At 39.5% G+C, this 18,812-nt stretch overlaps 1 protein-coding gene and 1 long non-coding RNA gene across 6 annotated transcripts in view; one reads left to right on the forward strand and one right to left on the reverse strand.

The window, feature by feature from the left end:
- Positions 1–18,812, reverse strand: part of ENTREP2 (endosomal transmembrane epsin interactor 2) — a 451,852-nt gene that overhangs the window by 136,789 nt on the left and 296,251 nt on the right. The window contains exon 1 of one of the 5 annotated variants that reach the window (XM_072796115.1): positions 8,037–8,629. The exons of 3 other annotated variants lie outside the window; for them this stretch is intronic. In XM_072796115.1, the coding sequence (XP_072652216.1) occupies positions 8,037–8,480 (444 nt within the window). In that variant the 5' untranslated portion in view covers positions 8,481–8,629. Of the gene's footprint in view, positions 1–8,036; positions 8,630–18,812 lie in introns of those variants that run through there. One more of the 5 variants, XM_072796105.1, reaches the window with a different exon arrangement.
- On the forward strand, positions 8,691–17,539 carry LOC140615956 (uncharacterized). Its single transcript, XR_012016472.1, has 3 exons — positions 8,691–8,864; positions 11,875–16,236; positions 16,963–17,539. It is a non-coding gene; the product is annotated as an uncharacterized lncRNA (long non-coding RNA).

An 18,812-nucleotide genomic window follows, 5' to 3' on the forward strand; every position in this document is an offset into this window, starting at 1 on the left:
TTATTGCATATATGCCAAGCAGAGGGCAAGATGACTAAATGTCAGCTCTTATTAATATGACTATGCAAGAAGGGATTAATGGACCATTCATTAACTCCTTCAGCATATTTTGAGCCTCTATCAGGAGCCAGATGCTGTAAAAAGTGGTGTGGATGCCAAAACAGATAGATGCAGACTCCCCTCTCTGGTCAAGGTCCAATAAAATCACCCAGACTCTAATCTGACTATCCACAGTCTGGTATATTTTAGGGAATGATTTTGACCTGGGAAAGGTCCTTTGTCTTTACATCGTCAGAGATCAGTACTGCTGCAATGGCTCTCCTAGACTCAATTTCAAGTGTTACTACAAAACCAAATTAATTTGTGGACATGGACATCAAGATATGGTTTTAGTCCATAGAAAACTCTTCTACTTAGATTTTCAAAACTTTCAGTTCAATCCCAAGCAAGCAATGAACACACATTTTGGTAACTACAGAGCTACTGATAATCTGTAGCAGAATAAATTCCATTTGGAGTCCATTAACTTTTTGGCCGTAGAATAGGGAAAAACTATTTTGAACATCTGAGACCAAGACAAAAAAAAAATAAGTTATTAACCATGGATCTAAATATTTAGGCAGATTATTAGTCTAACAATGAAAAAAATTTTAAACCATAAAAGCTAATTAGTCCTTTAAAACATATCTTATGAAACAAAATACACTGGGATATTAGTAAAGGAGATAGGAAAAGGGGTCTGAGCATATAATGGGCTAGATGTAAATGCAGGGCAACACAAGGGGAAAAAAATCCAACAAATGATGGCTAGAGTTGTCATAAACTCAGTAATTTCTCATAGGAATTGGATCCTCCGAATCCATGTTTGCTGCCTTCACAAATGCCAAAACACAACTGATAACATTTAACTATAATATCTCTCATATAAGGGCAAGAAACAATGACTCATTCTTTCCTTAAAAAAAAAAAAAAAAAAGTGCCTAGGGGCACCTGGGTAGGCTCAGGGGTTGAGCATCTGCCTCCAGCTCAGGGCATGATCCCAGGGTCCTGGGATTGAGTCCCCTTGAGTCCCTGCATCAGGCTCCCTCCTGGGAGCCTGCTTCTCCCTCTGCCTATGTCTCTGCCTCTCACTCTGTGTCTCTCATGAATAAATAAATAAAACCTTAAAAAAAAAGTGCCTAAAATGAAAATCTAAATTGCCAAATAAGGAAAAGGCATTTTTAAGTTTTAGAGGGTACTTGTGTAGGCCTGCTATTTCCCAGTGAGAAAAAAAGGAAAGCTCACAAAAGGTACAAAACGAGATAACTACCATGAAAAGACTCACCAGTAAACACAGTGATTGTGTTGCTCTGTTATCATAAAAGGTCAGCTCTTTCCTTTAAGTTTACCTTCCAGTTCATCTTTAGAAATCAGCATGTTTTGCAGTCTTCAAGCTGTCATTACACTAATTCTATATGGCTTGTATGTTCTTTCTTCATATGGCCTAACATTTAAACCTTCTCAAATCTCTTCTTCCCATATAAAACAAAACAAATAAAACAGATTTGCAAATGTGTATGGAAGCTCACTGTATTCCCTCATCTGCCCTTAGGGCTAGACAATTTATAACCAGAGAACAGGATTTGATATTCAGAAACTCTGGAGTATCCCAAGGCTGGGCTAACTACAACAGAGCTCTGAAATGGCCAACTTAGTACTTGTTCTGTTAAATAAATGGGAAGGAAATAATGAAAAATCCTATTTTTCTCATCATGTACTCATAATAGGATCTTTCCAACAGTGACAATTCTCTATACAGTTATGCAACAGGATGACAAGGTTTTATTTACATGCTCAAAGTAAAGCTATATGCCGATATAAACCAAGAATTCGTATTATATTTAAAACACTAGAGTTTGCATGAAACTCAAGAAGCCCTGAATAACCAAAACTCCTGGCCAAAACTGGCGCTTGGAGTATAACCAAAAAAAAAGAGTGAAAGCAAAAATAATGTTGAGACTGCAAAAGCGGATATAAATGAAGATGCTAAAGAACTATTTTTAAATCAAAGGAAAATACTAAGAAAACTTTGTTAATATATCAGAAAATAGATGAAAACATTTTCTAGAAAATAAAGTGACCAAAAGTAATTTGAAGAGAAAACCTGAACATCCCATTAATGAAATAAAATCAGTAGTTCAAAATCTACCCACCAAAAACTCCAGGTCTAGAGCCTCTTACAGATGGGTTTCTTCAAAACCTTCAAAAACATGCAATCCTTCTCTAATATGGCAAAAGAAAAGCAGCCCAACCATTTATGAGAATGGAACAATGTTTTTTATTTCCTGGGCAATTCAGTGCTAAAGGCATGAAGTAGAACAGAGCAAGATACACATGGGAGGGGAATGAAAGGCAAGGAGCCCAGGAAGGAACTGGAGCCCAAGCATTGAGGTGGGTGTAAGCCCAAGAGGGCAGCTCCTGTGGGATGTCAGCTCAGCACTAGGGAGTAAAGGGCTCCCCACGTGGGAGGGTGGGGCAGTCACAACAGGAGACTGGTTATATATAGGGGGATTAATCAAATACACAGTATAAGGATAATGGGATCTGAGTTACTCATTATCGGAGAGAAGATAGGTACAAATAGAGAGAGGGGGGAAAACCAGAAGAACACTGGTATTAGAATAGGAATGACGTTATCAATATAATCTGAGTTTTCAGTAGATAATAGATCCAGAAAGTAAGGAAGTGCTCACAACGGGGGCATGCTGAAGACCTACAAGTCAGCTTTAAAAGGTTTCCACTGGCCAAATCAGAGATGATTTGAGTATCAAAATAAAAGTTTATAACCCATCAGTCTACAGAGATAAAAACAGACAATGAATAAATTAAAAATTTGGTGCAGAATATTTACAAAGTCTCAACAACAGGAGAAATTGAAATCTTGTGCCACTGATAGGATCCAAAAAGAAGCATCACTTCCTGATAGAGATGCGTAACTTGAATCTGATCATGAAACAATAGCAGACAAACCCCAACTGCAGAGGTTCTATAAAATAACACCTGTAGTCCTCAGGCATCAAGATCATAAAAATCAAGGACTAAGGAACTGTTTGCAGATTGAAGGAGACTAAAGAAACATCATAACGAATGCACTCAAATAGCTTGGAGGGATAAAATTCCTTGCACTGTAATTCCTTACAACTTTTTTAGGTATTAAATAAAAAATAAATAAGTAAATAAAATAAAATAAGTAAGTGCAATCTCAAAGCCAGTAATGCAATGCAATATAGGAAAAAAATTTTTTTTAAAGATTTCTTTCTTTCTTTCTGATAGACAGAGAGAGAGAGAGAGGCAGGGACACAGGAGGAGGGAGAAGCAGGCTCCATGCCAGGAGCCCGACGTGGGACTCGATCCTGAGACTCCAGGATCGCATCCTGGGCCAAAGGCAGGCACCAAACTGCTGAGCCACCCAGGGATTCCCGCAATATAGGAAAATTATAGGCTAATTCCCCTTATGACTAAAGACATAAAATTTATAAATTTTTAGCAAATAAAAAAATTGTTTTAAAATGTATCATTCACAAGAAGAATTTGTCCCAGGATTGTTAGATATCAGAAAAACCTATCAGTGTTACTACCCTAAACTATATCAAAAAGTATACTGAACTTACAGAGTAAAAATAAAAATTGAATCACATTAGATTAATAAAGAGCAGGATACAAATTTAAAAAGCTACTCATAATTTGTCAATACTACTAAGCAAGCTAGGAATGGGGGGAAATTTAAAAATACAAGTAAACATATTTATGGGGAAAACAACTAAAAGCAAACATAGTTGGTGCAGAACTTTACAAATGATTCTCTTTAAAAATCAGGAACAAGGAATCAGGAACATCCTTGAAACCTGTTACCATTTCATTTCATGGGACACCTGGGTGGCTCAGTGGTTGAGTGTCAGCCTTCAACTCAGGGTGTGATCCCGGGTCCTTGGATAGAGTCCTGCATCGGGCTCCCTACGGGGAGCCTGCTTCTCCCTCTGCTTATGTTTCTACCTCCCTATGTTTATGAATAAATAAACCTTTAAAAAGTTTTTTAAAAATCCTACTTCTTTTCAGTAATGTATTGCAGTTCCAGCCAATGCAAAAAAGACAAGACTAAAATAAAAGGTATAAGAATTGGAAAAGAGAAAAAAACCCTTACATTATGATGCTATAGAATTATAATAGCATGATATTGGCAAAGGGATAGCAAATAAATCAGTTTAGTCCTAGCCAAAATTTATTAATATTGGATATATTAGAGAACATATTATAAATCAGTATGGATAAACCATGAAAAGTTGGTGCTAGGCAATCCATATAGGACAAACATGAAAATTACACCCATACCTCATATCATATACAAAAATAGATTAAAAGCATTAAATGTGAAAGTCAAAATTTTTAACACTTATTAGGATTATGGAGATTTTTAAAAAGCACTACACAAAAAACATAGCCTTTAAAAATAAAACAGCAATGATTTTGACACATTAAAATTAAATCATCTGTAGGACCAAAAAAAAAAAAAAAAAGGAACAAATAGTGAAATGTGACAAGCTATTTGCACTAGATATAATAGATAATGGATTAATATGCAGAACATATAAGGAAATCTTACAAATAAAAAATAGAAAAAGCAGAACACAAAATAAGGCAAAAAAAAAAAAAAAACCCACACAACAACAGAAGAAAAAATACTTAACGACACTAGTAAATAAGACAAGCAAGTTAATATTACAATAAATTATCACTGCATACCCACAGTAGAAGTGTGGTGATTTGGAAGAACCGGAGTTTCATAAGGGGTGATAGGGTGGGTCAGTAAAAAGGAACTCTAAAATGTTGGCGGATTGTAACTTAATACAAGCTCAAGAGCAATCTGGCAGGCCCCTGGATTGCTCTTAGTTATTTCTGGCTAGAGAAACTCAAGCATGTGCTTAAGGAAGCACTATACACTGTGGGCAAATAGCTAAAAACTGGAAAGAACCTCTCCAATCATCAGGAAACGGATAAACTGTTACTTTTTTCTACAGTAAAGAACAACTACAATGAATACATCAGATCTTTGTGGGTAAATGTGAAAAACAAGGTGAGTTAAAAGAGCAAGTTGCAGGGATCCCTGGGTGGCGCAGTGGTTTAGCGCCTGCCTTTGGCCCAGGGCGCGATCCTGGAGACCCGGGATTGAATCCCACGTCAGGCTCCCGGTGCATGGAGCCTGCTTCTCCCTCTGCCTGTGTCTCTGCCTCTCTCTCTCTCTCTCTCTCTGTGACTATCATAAATAAATAAAAATTAAAAAAATAAAAAAAAAGATTTAAAAAAATAAATAAATAAAATAAAATAAAATAAAATCCGAGGGCGCCTGGCTGGCTCGGTAGGAGGAACATGTGACTCTTGATCTCAGCGTGGTGAGTGCTGGCTGGCCCAAGTTGGGTGTAGAGATTGCTTAAAAGAAATAAATAAAAATTCAAAAAAATAAAGAATAAAATCTGAAACAAAATGGTAATTCATTATAGGTAAGTTATTAACATCTCTATGGAAAAGCATGAGAGAAGAGATGTGCCTCAGACATAACTGATAGTGGGTTCTGAGTAATGATAGTTTTCACCATACAGAGGAAGACACCAGTGTTAAAACACTCCAGAAGGAAAAGCAGTCTGTGAGGTAAGGGACCAGTAAGCAGGATGCTCAATGACAAAGTAATTTATACAATGAAATAAAATTTAAGCCAAGAAGAAATACCTTCAAGGACCAATTACATTCCATTGATGAAATAAATGCAAATTCCATTTCAACAGAATGAAATAAAACTCACTAATCTATCACATTCTTCCATTCTACTGCACCATAGACTCTTCTAGATGGCATTTAGTCCAGGGTTGATCAAATCCACCAATTTTTTTTTAAGTTAAAGTATTTATTTCAAGCTCATTTGAGGGTTAATTTGTAGTACCTTCGCAAACAATTACACTTATTTACCTGCTGAATAATTATTTGTTGAGTCCCTGAATATAAACAGCATTTTGCCAGAGGCTATCGAAGGAAACCAATGGGAAGAAACTAGGAGATCTTTCCTTTGGACTCCTTTAATCCATGTAACGTACTATGATATAGCTACTGTTTTTTTTCCATTTTACAGATAAATTGAGACAGAGAGAATTTAAAATCTACCCCAAATCACCATGCTGACATAGCATGAGCCCTAATTCAAGTCCCACTTGTCAGACAACCTCAAAACCCACACCCTTTCACTATAGTTAGCTCTCAAGCCCAGGGGAGATCTTATGTCTCGCTGTCCGGCTCTACTTTATGTGGGCTATACTGACTATATACCATGAGTTATGTTTTTCCATGGCACCACACAATAGGCTAGAATACTGACATAATTTTGAACTAATAACTCCTACTCTGTGATTTAGAAGATAATGAGAAAACCTGGAAAAAACACATTTAACTGCTCCAGACCAAGATCAAAAAACAAATTTAAAAAATTAAGGAACAAGTTAACAACTAAAGTCCTCCACACCAGGCACTGCACCAAGAACTTTATATATACTTCCAATATCTAATTACTACATTATCACACATAGCATGAGCATCATCAGCATATTTTACAGGTGAGGAAACATCTGTATACAAGTAAAGTAACCTGCCTAAAAGTCATAGAGCTAGTTATGTGAAGCCAGGAGCTGAACCCAGGTAGTCTGATTCCCAATTAGGCAAGGTTAATCACAAACAGTTTTGTCAACTTTTTTGAACCCAGTGAGAAATGTATTTTCTATTTTAGATCGTTATCCAATATGCACACACATATAAAGGACCAATCTCTACAAAACACCATTTGGCTTAATAATATGTAGCAAGGAAAAAAATTTTTAAGATGTTAGTTCTGAGTCACGAAATTAATATCTCATGAACCATGATGGAAAAATGCACAATATTTAACTGCTTCAGAGATATACAATATTTATTACAATTATAGCAGCAAAAAAGGGGGAGGGACAAAAAACTAAATAGAACTAAATGGTCAGCCACAGAACTGAGTGATAATCACGAGTACCAAAAAAGTGCTATTCAGAGAAAATACAACATGTACGTTGCTTACATCATGCATAATACTTATATATGGGAAATATACAAATATTTCTTCAGGTGAAAAAGGATGTAGACAATTACAGTTCTATTTTAATTTATACAGGCTTTTATTTTAACTTACAAACTGGGTTAGTTAGGAGACCAAATAATAGCCACCTCGCTTTTATTTTCTTGGCGCCAAAGCAATTTACTGATGTGTTCCTTTTTTTAAACACCTGTCCCAGATCATAGGACAAAGTCTTCCAATCAGCTGCATAAAGCTAGCAAAATCTTTATGCCAAAACATACAGGTCAAACAAATCAAAACAAAAATCCTCTCCTGATTGTTTTTAAAAGTGGGTCCAAATAACTTACAACATTAAAAGAGAACAGACGTTTTGCAAACACGTCCTAAAGCCACACACATTTAAGCGTTACAGAAACAGGCTCCCTCCCACCCCTACCCCTACCCCTTCGCCCAGAGCCTTGGACCCTCTCCAGGGGTCCCCCTCTGAAAGCCTGGGACTTCAAGAGGAGGGGGCTGGGCCACCTGTCTCAGGTCTGGCTCTGGCCTCCTCATCTGCCAAAGCCTCACAGTACTGTGCTGGCCAGTCCTTGGGGTCCTGATTATGGACTTTGGCCACAAACTTAAGGACTTTCATCTTGCTGGTTTCCAGGTTGGTTCGGGGCCCCCACTGGAACTCATAGTCTACAGGATCGGTGTGGGGTATCCGCCGGTACTCCAGGTAACGCTGCCGCACAAACTCTTCGGTAATAAGTTTCTTTGGGTCCCCGAAAACCAAGTGCTTCTTTGTGGGGTACACCCCTAGGCGACGCAGGAAGTCCCAGACCTCCGTTTCCTTGATGGTGTTGCCCTTCATGAAGATGAGACCCAAAACAATCATGAGGAGGCCGGTGGTGGGCGTGCCCTGGTCGCCTCTCACCTCGGCATCCTCCTCCACCGGCTCCAGGGTGTTGATGAGGATGTAAGTATTGCTCTTGGGTTCCAGCTCCACCAGCCTGTACCCGAAGACGTACTCGAGGCGCTCGGCAGCCAGTCTCAGCAGGTCGGGGAAGATGTCCTTGTAGTCCCCAATGACGTGCTTCAGGATGTCGGTGCGCTTGATCGGGATCTTCTTCTGGTCCTTAATCAGCAAGAACTGCACCAGCTCGGCCACCTTCAGCTCCAGCTGCTGCTGGGACCGGGGCCCCACCTCGGGGGAGGCCCCGGCCCGGCGGGCGCTCTGCGACGCCGCGCCCCGGGCCTCCTGGGAGCCGCCCGCCCCGCGGGAGGTGCTCGGGGCCTCCTCGGCGGCGCCGCGGCCCCAGTCCTTGTCCCTGTCCGCCTGGGAGCTAGGGCGGCCCCGGCTCCTCGGCTTCTGCAACATGTCCCCGGCGGCGGGAGCCGTAACGGGCAGCACAAGCCGCGGCAGCTGGGAAGCGGGGCAGCGGGGCAGCCGGGAAGCCAGGAAGCCGAACGCGGCGGGAATTGTGGGTCGGCGCGCAGCGCGTCCCGGCGGCCGTGGGCGGGGCCAGAGCGGCGCGAGCGGCGGCGCGGTGACCGCGCTTGCGTCGGAGGAGACTGCGTGCCGCGTCACGATGGCTGCGCGCTGCGTCAGGGGCGTCTGCGCGGCCGGCGCGTCGGCGGAAAGCAGCGGCGTCCCGGGCCGTCCTCGCCAGACCCCCCAGATAGACACTAGGAACCAAGGCTCGTAGGCGGGTGTGCGCAGCCAAGCTCAGGACCACACCGGCTCGGGCAAGTACTGCAGAGAGTGAGTACGAAGAGTTTGAAAATCGCGAGTATTTTTAGGTAGAGCGTACTTAAAAGTCCGAATGTGGGGGGAAAGGTAAGGCGAGGGGAGGAGGAGGAGAGCGTGCGTGGAAGCGAAGGAAAAGCATTTCCTTCCACACGAAACTACGCAGAAAGGATAAAAGACCCAGCTGACTCCTCACCTGGCTTGCCCTGGCCACGCCTTTCCCTCGGCTGCGGTCCAGACCCTCCAGAACCTTTACCACCAGTTACTTTCTGTCCGGCCCTTAAGAGTTTATTAAACACGAATGTTTGGTAGAAGCCGGCTTGCCTTGCAAGCAGGATTTCTAAGCACGTTTTCACTCTTTGAGTATTATTATTCTTTTAAGGATTTTATTTATTCATTCATTCATTCATTCATTCATTCATTCATTCATTCATGAGAGACACAGGCAGAGGGAGGAGCAGGCTCCGTGCGCGGAGCCCGATGCGGGACCTGAGCTGAAGGCAGATGCTCAACCACTGAGCCACCCAGGTGTCCCTTTTTCAGTATTTATGGTCTCTGCATTCAGCTGCCTCCTGTGGGACAACCAGGACGAAACCACACAAAGCATGTGCCAGTGAAGTCTTGGCTTACGTCTTTTGGAAAGCACTTGCTCCTGTAAAAAAACTGCCTTGAGCCCAGGATCACCATTTGCACAGAAACGGCCAAGAAGAATGCTACAAACAGAAACGTGCTGTCTCAAGAGATTCCCATTTTAATTTGGGGCATCACTGATCAAGAACTGGAATAATGTGAATCTCTTAAATGTCTTGATTTTTAATATCTTAGCCTGAAGGCTCCGTGAGAAAGAAAGGAGAACCCAGGGGTATCATTCCTTATAATCTGTGATGTCTGCACTTTGTCTATATGTTTTTAATTGTGCAGCTCTAATAGCCAACAGGAGTCATTTCATTAACTCAGACCATCTGCAGCCTGCTGCCATCACTTCTACAGATCTTAGCAAATGTGTTCCTTTTCGATTTACAGACTTGCAGAGAAGAAACAGTTTCCTACTTTGTCTTTTTAAAGCTGCCCAGAAAGTGGGAACACTCTTCAAAGAACCAGATCATATTGAGTTCCTCTTTAATGCAAATATATTCAAAGGAAAGCAATTCAAAACACATTATTTGAATAATAGCACCAAAACACAGCCTTATTAAAATTTCATTAAGTGTTAGTAACATAAAATTTTTGTTTGTAATTCAATATGAAAATGCAATCTGATAATGGCAGTGGGACTGTGAATCTAAATGTAAAATGATATTCTGTGTTGTGATGCGAGTATGCAAATCTGGCAAACTATGAGTAATAACTTTCTGTTCTACACAAGATCTAACAATATATCCTCAAGCATCCATCTTAATGACAGAAGCCTACTAAGAAAAACAAATATATCAAGGCATTCATTTTTTTTTATACAATGAGAAAATTCATCTTCATTTTCCTTACAAATGTGGACTTCTGTTAAATCTCCTGCAATTAAGAATTCTGCAGAATTCTCCAAAAGGATCATTTGTACCCTGAGTTAAAAAAAAAAAAAATCAACCAACAGATAATAGAGAAATGAAAAATGAGATGAAAACCATTGTTAACAATTAGGCTGCATTTTCAGTGTAAATGTGCAGTATCCTTCAGCAGCATTTTTACTCAGCAGATTGTCATACTCAAAATAGGTCAGAAAAGATAACAGTTAAAACTACCTCTTTACACTGTGCCCAGAAGAATGCAGGTGATAAAATACAGACATCTAATAGTATTAGAATGAAGTTTAAGCATCACATGGAGAAGTTACCCAGCCACCCTCCATTTCAGATTGACATGGAAAGCCATGGATGTTTAGGGAAAAACTGTTATGATGATGGTAGTAACAACACTAATAATAATACATGTAAACAGCAGCTGATGATTATTACAAAGGTAACTGTGGGTCAGACTCTGTTCTAAGTCGTCTACATGTATTACTCCATTTAATTACCACAACAGCCCTATGAGGCCTGTGTGTTGACTATGTTTCTCTTCTCACAAAGGAAGAAACTGAGGCACAGAGGGAAATATTAACTGTTTTGGGGTCTTATAGCAAATAGGTGGTTCTGGTGGTGGATCTGGTTTTGAATTAAGACAGTGTGCCTGCCTCCAGGGACACTTGGGTGGCTCAGTGGTTGAGCGTCTGCCTTCAGCTCAGGTCATGCTCCCGGGGTCCTGGGATTGGGTCCCCAATCAGACTCCCCTGCAGGGAGCCTGCTTCTCCCTCAGCCTATGTTTCTGCCTCTCTGTGTCTCTCATGAATAAATTAAAATAAGACAGTGTACCTCCAGACACACTGCTTTTAACCATATGTTGAAGCAGAGAACATAATATGAGGTCCTTGAGAAAGCAAAGGTCAGATGGACCTACAATTAGAAACCTGTGTGACTTTGGGGGAGCTACTGATGTTCCTTTCTGTTTCCAAAGTAACAAGATGAGATAGTAGTCTCCGTATCCAGAGGGAATACCTTCCAAGACCCTCAATGCATGCTTAAAACTGCAGACAGCAATGAATCCTTTATGTACTATGCATACATATGTACTTAGGATAAAATTTATCGGCACAGTAAGGGATTAAAATCAAAAACCAATAATAAAATAGCACAATTCTAACAGTATATCTAATTAAAGTTATGTAAATATGTGTCAAAATGTCACCCCTCTTATGATGTGAGATGATGAAATGCCTATGTGATGGGATGAAGTGGGGTGAATGACACAGACACTGATGTAGCCATTAGGCTATTATTGACCTTCTGAGAATATGTTAGAAGGAGTATCATCTGCTTGCAGACCACAGCTAATCAAGAGTAACTGAAAGAGTGAAAAGCGAAACCACAGGTGGGGGGGCGGGGGGAGCTTACTATAATAGCCCAGGCATCAGGGAACTAATGAGATACGTTTGCCAAGTACCTAGCACAAGGTTGGAACAGGGTAGTTGATAACAGTTTGCTTCTTTCCACAGGATTTATGTTAAGGAAAATATCTCAGGACTCTACGAAGCTGTATGTAGAAAGATGTTTACTGCAGTGTAATACTTCTACACACAAAAATGAGAGAAAGGTCTGGAAAGAAACAAAGTGCTATTAAAGTTATTTTCTTTTAAAAATGAAACTCATTGTTGATTGTCTTGCTTAAGAGATAAATGAGAAATATATTCTCAATGATTTTAACTTCACATTGACACCATGCTATAGCAGTTACACACATTCAAATTTTCAGTAAATTTAGTGTGACTTGAATATGACATTTGTGATTTTGTTCAGCCAGTGAAGTAACAAAGACAGGTAGTTTAAAAAAAAAAAAAAAAACATTTTCAGCTTATGTTAATGACCTAAACACTTTTATTACTAGACTGAAAAGGGAAAAAAAGAAAAATTCTTGAGGCAAAAATTAAGCTAGCTAAGATTTCAAATGTATTGAACAAAAATGCTTCCCAGTTACCACTTGCTCTTTAGATGTCTCTGAGTAATTAGTTGCTTTATTTCATCTCCTTGGTAGCAAATGACTGCCAACAAGCTCTAATCATCTTTATTATCTACTGGATTCTCCTCTTCATTCATTGGTATTTTTTGCAAAACCAAAGAAAGGTTTTAAATTTTCTGTCAGCAACCTAGTGCAAAAAGCAGGTAAGGGCTTTCTGGGTAGAAAAGCAATGCTAAAAGGATGCAGCCACCGTATATGAGCAGCTTCACTGCCTTTTCCAGTGAAAGAAAGTGGGACGGTGTGCTGCATGTGAGCAAAGGAGTTGGAGCAGGGGAGGCAGATCCTGTTGTGGTGAGTAGATAGGAAAAGGATTCCGTATACTTTAATGGTTGCAATAAAATCCCTTGTGTCCACTCATTTGTAACAAAGATATATACAAGTTAAATCACACAATAGGACTACTTGATAACACTTTGTCCTTCAAGCAAGAATACTTTACGTGGCGATACAGCTGTCCTTGGCTGGTGGAAGGGGGTGAAGAGGTATAGCTTGATGAGATAGCTCCTTTCAAGCACTGCAGCCATTTGGCCCAGAAATACCTTAGACTCTCTTTTCAAGAAATACAAATCTTCCAGTTACCAAGGGTAACTTTTTACTTAAGGAAATCATTAAGGTCTATTAGGTTATAAAATTACACATAAGGTCTCAATAGTGGCCAATAAGTTTCTTCTTGTTTGCTTGGTTTTCCTCTTGTTATGCATCTTTTCCCTTTACAAACTGCTTCTTCCCATCTCTAAGAGACCTTGGTAAGGCTCTACCTGAGTGCATGTGATTCAGGCCAGACACAGTGACTGGTTTAGCAGTCCAGTCAGCATCCTCCAAAGGTTCACATAAGTTCTCTTTTCTCCAAGCTAACAAGCTCAGTGGTAATGTAAACCTAGCCACCTTTGCCTGGGTGTAGCCTGCTTCATGGTGAAGCCAACTCAGAGATCTAAGAGATGAAGAAACAGTCTTAATGCTACCATCCGAATTCCTGGATCCTGAGTTCAAGGTCAGACTCCTGGGTAACTATTTACTGAAGCAAGTCAGATCTTTTGCTTTATCTGCTTCCAGTTGATTCTCCTCACTTGAAACTGGAAATATTCTGGCTAAACAGTTCCAAGCCCAATTAAGCAGGAGAAACGAAGGTACTAAGGAAAGAGACTTGGTTTCAAGAGAATGGAGCTAAACAAAGTTATTACCTATAAAGTTGCTGAAAGTAATGAGAGGCACTCTGAATATAATTTGATATTTTTATTGTTTCTTGCCACGTTCTGTGGTTGAAGAATGCACTTAATGATTTTAATTGCTGGCAATAAAGCCAAAGTAGAAATCATGAAAGACTTTTTCCATATAAGAATGTACATATGAGCTAATCTGGTGATTTACCTCTGCAGAAAAAAGTTTCAGACAATCTGGAACATATTTTAAAGCATTTGTTACTCTAGTTGTTTCTCCATATGTAACAAAGTATTTTCCCACAGGCCACACCATTCAAGGTGACAGAAGCCTCATTCTTCTAGGTTTCATTTTAGAACAGAGGTATACTCACATGGCAAGGGTACCAAAGAGGAGAATGGACAAGGCTAATACTCCCAAGAGAGTTGTTTTGAGAAAACTGAACAAATTGAAATGGATTAAGAATAAAAGATGAATGAGAAAGAAATATGAAAATATGAGGGCAGACAAGATACATCTCACATGTATGTATAACTGGTGCTCCTGAAGGAGACAACAGTCATAAATAGAAAACCAGAAATAATACTCAGAGGTACTCTAGAGATGGCTGTAGGAGTCCTGGCGAGATGGTAGGTAGACACAGATACCATCTCTGATCCCCTCTCTTTCCTTGTTCCCCTCCTTGAACTAAATCAACAACTAAAACAGGTATGCATTCAAGTCTGGAGAATACACAAAGGCCATGGGTTCTCTAAAATCTGCAAAGGAGAGAGGACAAGGCTTCTTCCTCCTTGAGTTGCAAATGAGAGCTTAGGTACCTGCTAAGGAGAAGGCCTGCACACTCCCAAGGCCTGGGAAGACCCAGGATCTTGTGGTACTTTGGATATTCAGCTAGCAGAAACCCATGTCTCCCTTCTGAGAAAGCCTACTGCTGCCATCTTTCTGAGAGTAGTCCGTCTTTCTGAGAGTAGTCCAAGTGCTTGCCCAGGCTGCTAACTGCCCTTAGAGGAAGCCTTACAGACAGGTCAAAATGCTATCAGGCCTTGAGGCTGGGAGAGGCCTTGAGGAGTTTCAAACATTTTGAGTCTGGACTCCAAGAGGCTGCTTCACGGTACCTCAGGAGACCCATAAACAGTGTGTTCTTTGATTCACGGTGGTTCATAGAAGCAAAACCTGTTGTGCCAGAAACTTCTGAGCCTCTCGCCACTTGCCAGCCTACTTACCAGCAACTCCAGCAGCATGATCTGTAGAGGAAAGAGAAGTACAGAACCTGGCACAGGTGAAATAAAACAGCTCATTAGATATCCAAGAATTCAAAGAAGCAGTAAGAGTGACAAAAAGCTACACTGACCAAGAAAGAACACCCAGATATAAAATCTGGAATGGAGGGGATATTACTACCAACCTTGAAAAAAATTAGAATGCTGTGAGCACTAAACAGCTATATACCAACAAATCAGATAAATCTGGTGAAATGGAAGAGTTCCTAGAAAGACACAGATTTCAAGAAGAAATAGGAACTATAAATAAACCTACAACAAAGGAAGACTGAATTAGTAGTTTAAAAACCTCCCACAAAGAAAATTGGTGGTTTCATTGGTGAATTCTACCAAAATTCTTTTAAAAAGAATTAAGACCAACTCTTTACAAACTCTTCCAGAGAACTGAAGAACCAATTCCCAGCTCATTCTGAGTCCAGTATTATCTTGATACAAAATCAGACAATGGCATTACAAGAAACTACAAAGCAACATTCCTTTTGTTTTTTTCCCCCAACATTCCTTTTGAATACAGATGCAGAAATCCTTATCAAAATAGTAACAGACAAAATCTAACAATATATAAAACAGATTGAAGACAATTCCTAACAAAATCCCAGCTGCATTTTTTATAGAAATTGAAATGCTGATCCTAAAATTCATCAGGAAATTCAAAGGACCCAGAAAAGCCAAAACACTTAAGAACAAAGTTGGAGGACTCACACTTCTACAATATGTCCAAACTTACAACACCATGGTAATCAAAGCTGTATGGTACTGGCACAAGCACAGACATATTGTTATGAGCTAAATTGTGTTTCCCTCCTCCTCCTCAAATGCATAAGTTGAAGCCCCAATTACTAGTACCTCAGAATGTGACTGAATTTGGAAGTAAGGTCTTTAAATGGATTAAGTTAAAATGAGGCCATTAGAGTGGGCTGCTAATCCAATAACACTGATGCCCTCAGAAGGACACCATACTTCTTCATCCCCGGAAGAAATACCAGGGATGTGTGCACACAGAAGGCCATGCAAGGACACAGTGAAAAGGCAGCTGTCTGCAAGTCAAGAAGAGAGGCTCAAGAGAAAACCACACTTACCAACAGTTTGATCTTGGACTTCTAGCCTCCAGATTGTTAGAAAATAAATTTTCTGTTGTTTAAGCCACCCAAGCCATGGTATTTGTTATGGCAGCCCTGGTAAACTGATACACATATAGAGCAATGGAGCAGAAGTGAGAGTGCAAAAGCAAATCTGTACATCTATGGTCAACAGATTTTTTTTTCTTTTAAAGGGGACCAAGGTAATTCAATGGGAGTAACAACAAATGGTCCTGGGGTGACGGATATCCACATGCAAAAGAATTAATTGGACCCTGACCTCACACCACATACAAAATTATAAAGTGGATCATGGACCTAAATGTAAGAAATAAAACTTACAAAACTCATTTTAGAATGAAACATAGCAAATTTTCATGACATGGGGTTTATCAAAGACCTCTTAGATAAGAGACTAAAAGCAGAGGTGTTAAATTAGAAGACTGATAAATTACACTTCATCAAAGTTAAAAACTTTTCTGTGTCCAAGGATACTCAAGAAAGTGAAAAGGCAATCTACACAGTCTGGGGGAAATTATTTGCAAATCATGTATCTAATAAGGGAATGATATGTAGAACATATAAACAACTCTTGGAACTTGCAAAAATCCATTTGTAAAACTAGGCAAACGATTTGAATAGACATGTCTCTAAAGATGTAAGCATGGCTAATCACATGAAAAGATGTTCAGCATAATTAGTCATTAGGGAAATGCAAATCAAAACCATAATGATATACTACTTCACACTCCAGAATGGCTATAAACAAAAAAGGCAGATAATATCAAGTGTTAGCAAGGAGGCAGAGAGATTGGAAACCTCAGGTATTGCCGTTGGGAATGTAAATGGTACAGCTTCTGTGGAACACAGTTTTATTGTGAATGGGGAGTGACTGCTAAAGGATATGAGATTTCTTTTGGGGGTGATTGAAAATATGATAAAATTAGATAATGATGGTTGCATAACTCTGAAGTATGCTAAAAAACACTGTATACTTTAAAAAGTGAATTTTATGATATGTTAATTATGTCTTAAACCTATTTTAAAAAGGACCTGAAGAAGGCCAAGCTGAAGAATCTTTAATAAGTTGCTCCTTCTGAAGTGTAATGAGATGAAACAGAAGAAGTCTAAGAAAACAGTAATGAGAACCATCAAATGATGTAGTTAGGGCACCTAGACTTTCTGAATCAATAGCAACAGAAAGAAATTTTAATTAAAAAGTTACACTAAAATGGAGCAGAGTCTACTGTTGAAATGATTTCTGCTATTATCACAAAGATGTTTGTATTTTAGGCAACAAATGAACATCTTTCTGCTACATGGTTTAATGGAACACAGTTTCATCCTTCCCCTGCCACCAATTTTCTCTGGGTCCTGGAAGGCCTCTCATAGTTAGATCTCAGCCTCTTCACCAGCAGAAAGGCAGGGCTGACTTAAGCAAACTTTTTCAGCTGTAAAATCCCATTAATATATGAAAGAAATAGGGGCTCCTGGGTGGCTCAGTTGGTTAGGCATCTGACTCTTGATTTCGGCTCTAGTCATGATCTCAGGTTTGTGAGATCATACCCTTTGTCAGGCTCTGCACTGGGTGTGGTACCTGCTTGATTCTCTGCCTCCCCACCTCTAATTAAAAAAAAAAAAAAAAATATATATATATATATATATATATATACACACACACACACACATGTGTGTGTGTTTATATTATATAAAACATATAAACAATTCTAAATATAAAGAATTATATATGATATATACATTAATATATGTAAAGAATTCCTTTATATTCCTTTCCTTGCATGTGCATGAGATGTGGATGCTGTGTGTAGCTTTCAGAAGCCTTGAACAGAAAGAATGACACTCCAGGCAATAAACAAGTTTGATCTTAACTGGACAAAAGGAGACACAAATAAGGCTTGGGGAAGAAAGAAACAGAAAGGGTAAGACAACACACCTTTTGACATCAGGGAAAAATGGCAACCTTATAAATACACATCAGTGCTGTGGTTGAGAAAGTGATTTAAGGAAGAGATAAAACCCCACACATAAGTGAAAATCACATCCATCTGTGAAGGAAGAAAGAGCAGAGGGTAACCTGCTGCCTACCTGCTGTGTCTGACCCAGCTGACTTGGCTGCAATGTTGTTTTCAGCAACCAGGAAGCCACCGTGTGGCAAGCACAGCTGTAAATGCATGAGAGGCAGAGGAGCTTGGTTTTCTGAAAGATTGCAGCCTCTTGAAGCTGGCAACAACCCATAATCTGGCTGGACAAACCAAGGCATCTTTCTTGAAAAGGATGACATTTTTTTAAATTCAGATTTTATTAATCCCATAATTTTGAGAGAGGTGGTGTGGGAAAAGAAAATGTTAGCTAATTAACCACTTCCTATGATCCAATCAGTCATTAAAAATGTGCTTACGAAATTTTCTTGAACTGCACAATTGATTATAATTATCCAAGTGGTTCATACTACTCATGCATGTTTTCTTTTCCTTTCACATTTATGTCTAAGCAAATCACCTAATTCAGTGTGGTTATTACTCTACACACTTAAAAACTGTATATTGGGAAATTTCACACAGTAATTAATGTGGCTATATCTGTTATGTTTAATCCTTTGTGCCCAGGTGTGATTATTAGGTGCAGATTACAGAAATTCAGCCCAACTCAATTGCCACTTAATATTAACATCCATTCACATGTTCATTTGATTAATCTTACTCAAGGGTGATATTTTCTAAATATATAAATAAGCTATACAACCAACATAACAAGTGACTGGTTTATGAGTGGACTTGTGACCCCTGAGACTCTATGCTATATACTTGGTCTCCAGTTTTCTTGGAAAGAGAAGACAGGAAGTTATAACCTCAGGCTCTGGAGGTTTTGGGGAGTTCCAA

The sequence above is a fragment of the Canis lupus genome, chromosome 2 (genome assembly GCF_048164855.1).
Source record: "Canis lupus baileyi chromosome 2, mCanLup2.hap1, whole genome shotgun sequence".
NCBI classification, from domain to species: Eukaryota; Metazoa; Chordata; class Mammalia; order Carnivora; family Canidae; genus Canis; species Canis lupus.